General features: G+C 41.6%; 1 protein-coding gene across 2 annotated transcripts; it reads right to left on the bottom strand.

Moving 5' to 3' along the window:
- Positions 1–300: 300 nt before the first annotated feature.
- On the bottom strand, positions 301–5,717 carry LOC135697805 (zinc finger protein pita-like). 2 transcript variants are annotated; one of them, XR_010517439.1, is made up of 7 exons: positions 5,444–5,717; positions 4,905–5,075; positions 3,411–4,271; positions 3,051–3,346; positions 2,304–2,860; positions 995–2,239; positions 301–824 (listed from the first exon to the last, which is right to left on the bottom strand). XR_010517439.1 is itself a non-coding variant. In XM_065217617.1 (6 exons), exons 1-6 carry the CDS (start codon positions 5,621–5,623, stop codon positions 1,371–1,373), a joined length of 2,934 nt encoding a protein of 977 aa, XP_065073689.1. In that variant the 5' UTR covers positions 5,624–5,717; the 3' UTR covers positions 940–1,370. The 2 variants fall into 2 exon arrangements, 1 of the variants encoding a protein (XP_065073689.1); XM_065217617.1 differs by lacking the exon at positions 301–824 and having other exon boundaries at positions 940–2,239.
- Between the last annotated feature and the right edge of the window lie 640 nt (positions 5,718–6,357).

Below are 6,357 nucleotides of genomic sequence, written 5' to 3'. Positions count from 1 at the left end.
GTTATATGAAGGCCAAATCTCAAGTCTCAAGACCACATCCCAGAACGTGAGTGGATCATGGTGATCACGTCAAACTATAATGTCTAAAATGAACAACATGCCCCAAACAACGTCTAGAACGGCTCCCATACATTCTCCAAGCTGAATCGTGAGTCCCCCTTTTCCCATAACATTGCATGCCAAATAATAACCCAATGCAAGCAGGTCAATTGAATATGCCTAAATATATTAGTTGCAATGATGTTAGTACAATATACTAATTGAATAAAATTTATATTTACCTATAATAATGATCGAGATTGGTGTAAAGTAAAGGAAGTTGTTAGTTGATTTTACCATCACAGAGTTTGACAATAGCGCGATGGTATATTATTATGATACTAATTAGACGAATCCTGGGAAAGCCTCATTATCGTCGTTAGAGAAACCGGGTTGATGTTCAGTTGATTATCGCTACTTGAATCACTGAGGCTAGGCATTAACATTTACTTGACTTTTAACTCCTAGAGTTTTTTCGTCACGGGTGTCTCCGTGAGAGCACTGAGAGTATCTTCCGAGTCTTCGTATTCTAGTTCCACCATTTCAGTGAACAATCTTGTCGTGGCTGTTTTAAACTCGCTTCAGTTATTAGACATCTCTTGCCAATAATCCGCCGATCGACCACTTCCTTCTACATCGTGCCTTGCGTTGGTTTTCCATGTGAAGCATGGTCTTCCCATTTTCTTCTTCTCCGGGATCCCACACTTAAGGGCTTTCCTGATAATCTGTTATGATGGTTTTGTTTTTTTATGAAAATAAAATGATCTTCTATCCCTCTATCATGGCTATAAAGAAAAGAAAATCACCACTCGATCAAGCCTAATTCAATGGTAGTACCTGTGTGATGCCGCATTCCAAAAGTTTTGAACCGTATATATAAATAAAAAAATATATATGTATAATTTTTGCAGCCATTAGACTCAATTATTTAGAAAAACATAATTCTAAACTACACAATTATTAAATTTTGGCTAGTAGTTAAATTCCAACAAACTTTTGGTCCGCTACATCACAACTGGCATCACTAGTGTGCATCTTTCAAAATGCAAAGATACAGACAAGCCCTGGGACCTGGTTGCCGTTAAGCAATTCTCAATGTTAACAATGCCCAAGGAATAATTACATATTTGGACACATATCAACTTGAACAACCCTGAACCCATAATGTCATCCAATTGAACAAGTCTTAAACAATACTGTGGAATATTTATTACCTGGTGCTTTATACACTTTTCAGCTCGTCATAAACGAATAGTTTTGCAAATTATAAGCAAATATTACTTACCACATGCGGGGGACGGTGTACCTCTCATCCCCACATAAACACATACCTATTGTTTCTTAGCTTTAGTTTGCTTCAGAATCATCGTGTCCCCCTGCATTTCGATCTTTCCGTCACGGGCCATTGCGGCAACTTCGGCCTTCGTCATTACTACCTTCTGAACCTTCACCATTTTATCACCGATCTTCATTTCGAATGTTTTGCCCTTTTTAGCTGATCCAGGTATGGTGGCACCCGGTTTGAGAACTGCTTTTGCAACTGGCTTTGTCGATGACCCGGAGGCTGCAGGAGTTTTGGGTTCTACGGCCATCTTTTTGGTGGGGGATGGTGACTTCGATGGCTCCGCTGGTCGCTTTGCTGCGATTCTGGGTGATGATTTCGTAGGCTGTGGTTTCACAGGGTTATTCTTAGCTGTAGAAACATCGGAAGTACGTTGCGGAAGTTGCACATTAGCAGGTGACTTTTTTTGTACTGCAACTGATTTTGGAGCCATGGTTGGAGGCTTTGGAGGAGTAGATCCATTAGGTGATCCCTTAGGTGAAGGTTCTGTTTTTTTCTCTACGGGACTGGGAGTAGGAGTAGTTGCAGCAGGTCTTCTAACTACCACACCTTTGGGTAGATTTTTCAGAACATCTCCGACCGTTTTCGAGCTGGATGATGTCACGGGAATTTGCGCTTTTTTGAAGAAAGCGTCTAACTTTTGCTGTGTAACTGATTTTTGTGCATCTACTGCTGGAGATGCTTTTGGAGTTGCTGGTTTCGAAACTGGTGGTTTTTGTGCTGGCACTGCTGTCGATTTACTTTTGTTCATAGGTTCAAGTTTTTCATTTTTAATGAGAACCTCTTTTGGTTGTTCCTCAGCTTCTTCCTCTTGCAGCTCTTCGTCGTCATAATAGCACTCTTCGTCAAGTTGACCATCTAATGTGGCAGAACGAAACGGAAAGTCAATTAGTCAATTACGAAACAATTTCATATTAAGTACCTTCATTTTCCTCCTCGTTGCATTCCTCCTGAACTTGTAATCGAGTCTTCTCTACGGTAATTTCGGTTTTGATCACTTTACCCCGTTCTTTTTGCACAAACTTCTTCTCTTTCTCCTTTCCGTCGACAAACGTCGTTATCAGCTGGCTTCCGTCCTTGTTGATAGAGATTTCCTCGATTATGAATTGCTGGGACGATTCTGAATCGTCCGTTGAGTTATTAGCTGTTTCTGTACGGTCCATGGCCAACACGGACAGGTGTTCCTTCTGACAGTGAGTGTCCAGTTTTTGTTCGGTAGTAAAAAGCAAATCACAGTAATCGCACGCATACTGAATACCCTCCGAGTGCTCCTTGATGTGTTCCGTAACTTGTTCCAACGTTTCGAAGTGCTCACGACACAACGGACACGTTAAACTTTTGGTGGCATGCTCCGCAGAATGGTAGATTAGGTCGTCTTGGTTGTCGAATACGCTCGTGCAGTCATTACACTTGTAAGCACCCTGTCCTCCCTGGTGCGAGCGGACGTGCCGGGTGAGGTGGTGACTCAGCATGAATGATCTGCATGGGAAGAGACACATTGTCAGTAAAAGAGAAGGGTCCAATTCAGGTACGTAGCTATCTTAGGGTTGTGGGCGGTTTAAAGAAGTCAGCAGACATTTAAGGAAAATTGAGGCACATTTTACTTAGTCGGCCGCGCAGGGCCCTTCTCCTTCAAGAGCGCCCATATTTTTTTTATTCAAATACTCACCTCGAGCACATGCGACACGGATAGGGACGACTTCCTGCGTGCGCTGTCAGATGGCGTGCCAATTTTCCGGCCGTGGCAAAAGTCAAGTCGCAATGCTCGCAGGGGAACGGAAGGTTTGTTTCATGGGTAACCTCATGCCGTTCGAGTCCCTGCTTGTAGGCAAAGCTTTTCGGACATTTCTGACATTGGAAAGGCCGTCTCTTCTGATGGAACTGGCAGTGTTTCTGCAAATCCTCGTTCGACAGGAACGTTCTCTCGCAGTACATGCACAAGTATTTCGGCATGTCTTTGTGAACCTGCAGGAAAAACAAATCGTATTTTAATTTACCGCAAGTAACGTCAAAAAATTAATTGACAAACCTTCTGATGACGGGTCAAAAGAGTGGATCTTGAAAATGCAGCTTTACAAATAATGCAAACATATGGCCGCTCACCCGTGTGCGTGAGATTGTGTTTAGCAAGGTCATATTTGCTGAAGAACCGTCTGTCACACAGCTCACAAGGGTAGTTGCGTTCCCGGTTGTGATTTTTCATATGAATATCCAAAAGCTGTCGTAACGGAAATGACCGCTCACACTCGGGGCAAGGGAATACGTGAGTCTCAACCGGTGGGGCATTTTTAATGGGGTCCACCACTTCCTGATCCAGAGATTCTATGCAAACGATCTCCAAAGTTCCATCTCCGGTTTGTACAAAATGTTCCTCCGTTTTGTTAGATGGTGGCCTCAGGCTATTCAAAATGACCGGTTTCTTGCTCACGGCTCCCAGGCTACCGTTTATCACCTTCACTGGACATTGTTTCTCAGGACGCCTTCCACTCGCACAAGGTCGATTTGTTGTTAAAATAGCTTCATCCTTTTTGGAAGGTGACGAACTTTTCATGATAAAATTGGTTTTGTTGATCGATTTACCTTGCTTGATCTGTTTCAGATCTTCAATGCTCAGCTTAACAATTTTCGGTTTAACATCTTCTTCGACTGGTTCGATTTGCAAGTGCGCAACAGAGCTATCCGGGATAATGAAGTCCTCAGTAGGTTCCGTCACGACACTAGGTGTCACCGGCGGAGCTTTGACAGGGGATGTACCTTTCTTGATAATTTTAACATCGTGAATTTGAATTACATTTTGTTTTGGCTTGGCACCAATCGAGGCAGAAGGTGCCTTTTGTTGTACAGGGAGTTGACGAACCGGCGGTTTTGAAGGGGGTATAAGAGTGACGCACTGAAATTATACAGATTCATTGTTATACTGTTACGATGGTTAGCTCTTCGTGTTACAGATGCTTATCATGCTTTTTTTTCTGAACCTGATTAATGTTCTACGAATGATATAACTAGAACAATTTAGAGTTTTCTTGTTGAGTGTTTAAAGCTATTTGGCATTTGATGCATTTGGAAAAATATGTTAGAATTGTTTTTATTTTTCACTTTTTAATAAGCGCATCCAGTAGATTAAAGGTTACTCTTATTACTGAGTTTCATTATTATATTATCGTACAGTTTATTACACCACATAATGTTTCTGAGGTAAAATGAAACGTGATTTATTGGAAATAAGATTTACCTTTCTAATTCCTTAAATGCCAATGTTCTGGAAACCAATACTAATTAACTAGGTCTTTCTGCCAATTAAATGATTTTCTCAGTTTTGTATAATAGGTCCTCCGATGCACGAATGTAATCATTCGTTAAATGTGAATCATTCACATACCAACTTGGTATGTTGTTTCGTCCAGTGACCGTTCATATGATATATGAGCACCGACAAAATATGAGTATACTCATTACCGGTTCACATAGGAAGTTGTAGAATGTTCAAGGAACCGCATACGAATGCCAGCATTCCCAGACTTACCTTAAACAGATTGACAGGAACCTGCAGCTTCTCAGGCCATACCCCAGTAATTGGATAGGTCTTAAGTAACGTATCGGCTTTCTTGCACATCTGTTTGAACCGATAGGAATGATCCATGAAATGGCGACAATTATCGCAAATAGTGCACGGCATACCATCTTCCTTATACACCTACAAACAGAAATAAAATATCAATGCAAAATTATAAGTATTATTATTTCACTGAGAAAACATCCATCGACGAATATAACGCTTTTCATGGAAACGAACCATTCGATAGGCCAACAACAACCCTACAGCAAAAACAAATGAATGGACAGTGCGGAGAGATGAATGAAATACCGCCATCTTGGACTCTATTGCATTCAGCAGCGAGCCGAATCAACCAGCCCAGCGGAGACTCCTGCCCGCGACGGAAGATCTAGTGAGGCCTCACAATAAATACATATTCGGTGATTCAACGCCTCAATAGATCCAAACCCGCCACCACATCTTCGGATTTATTCGTTCTGATATCGATTCTATCGATTCAAACCTACCTCAATGGCAACGCAAGCCATGATCTGCAGTGTGAGAGGCGACGTCTTGGTCTTGTTGCCACTGGCTTCCGCTTGATTGCTGACGAAGATATCGCTCAACGGTTCTTCCTGGGTCAGACAAAACCGACATATTCTTTTGAACTTTAACTCCTCAGACAGTTGCTCTTCGCTGTTGTCCATGTTTTGCAGTTAATTGATTGAAATTTTATTCACTTTCTTTCCGTCGACTCCTTTGCAGGCACGCAAAATGCTTCTGGATATTTTTCGTTCTCCGAAACAACTGAAGTGCCGACAGCAACCGTGATTGCCAATTATAACAATTTGGCGCTGCTGTTTGAGCTAAAAGTTCACGGCCGTTGAAACTAACTCATATTTGAAAATTAATATATTAACTCCCTCCAATTCGATCAAAATGTACACGGCCATTGAAACTCCCCATACGGTCACTGTATGTACACGACCATTGAAGCTAACTCATATTTGAGTTGCGTTCACTCAAATTAGCAAACTGAATACTGATTAAAATTTTACTCAAATATAGGGGAAAAGTTGGCTTCGGCAATACCTTAACCTATTATCGTCAGGGGGGTAAACAACGTCCTTGAGAGCTCAATTTTGGCATGTGGATACATTGTGTTTCAGAGCAACTATTGGCCAAATTTGAGTGCTCTAGGACTTTGTTTACCCCCTGACGATAATAGGTTAAGGTATTGCCGAAGCCAACTTTTCCCCTATCACATTTATTTACTTATAAACATTTTCTCAGTCGTTGTAATTGAAGTTGCTCCAACTGGTATTATCCTCGGATTAAATCCCGATCAAGATTGTCCGGCTGCTTTGATGTCCACATCAGAGTTAATCAAAACGATTCAAACACTTTGCAGATCATCTAAACAGGGACGTTATTAAAAGGT

This window comes from Ochlerotatus camptorhynchus, unplaced genomic scaffold (genome assembly GCF_037179485.1).
Source record: "Ochlerotatus camptorhynchus isolate MF236.1 unplaced genomic scaffold, CSIRO-AGI_Acam_v1.1 ptg000078l, whole genome shotgun sequence".
NCBI lineage: Eukaryota > Metazoa > Arthropoda > Insecta > Diptera > Culicidae > Ochlerotatus > Ochlerotatus camptorhynchus.
The sequence above is the reverse complement of the archived record's forward strand: the minus strand, read 5'-3'. Positions and strand labels throughout refer to the sequence as shown.

Coding starts and splice junctions, on each gene's coding strand:
- LOC135697805 (XM_065217617.1), bottom strand. CDS start 5,623: ATGGACAACAGCGAAGAGCAACTGTCTGAGGAGTTAAAGTTCAAAAGA. Junction 5,076..5,443: donor TGGCTTGCGTTGCCATTGAG/GTAGGTTTGAAT, acceptor TTCTGTTTGTAG/GTGTATAAGGAAGATGGTAT. Junction 4,272..4,904: donor TTCCTGTCAATCTGTTTAAG/GTAAGTCTGGGA, acceptor GTATAATTTCAG/TGCGTCACTCTTATACCCCC.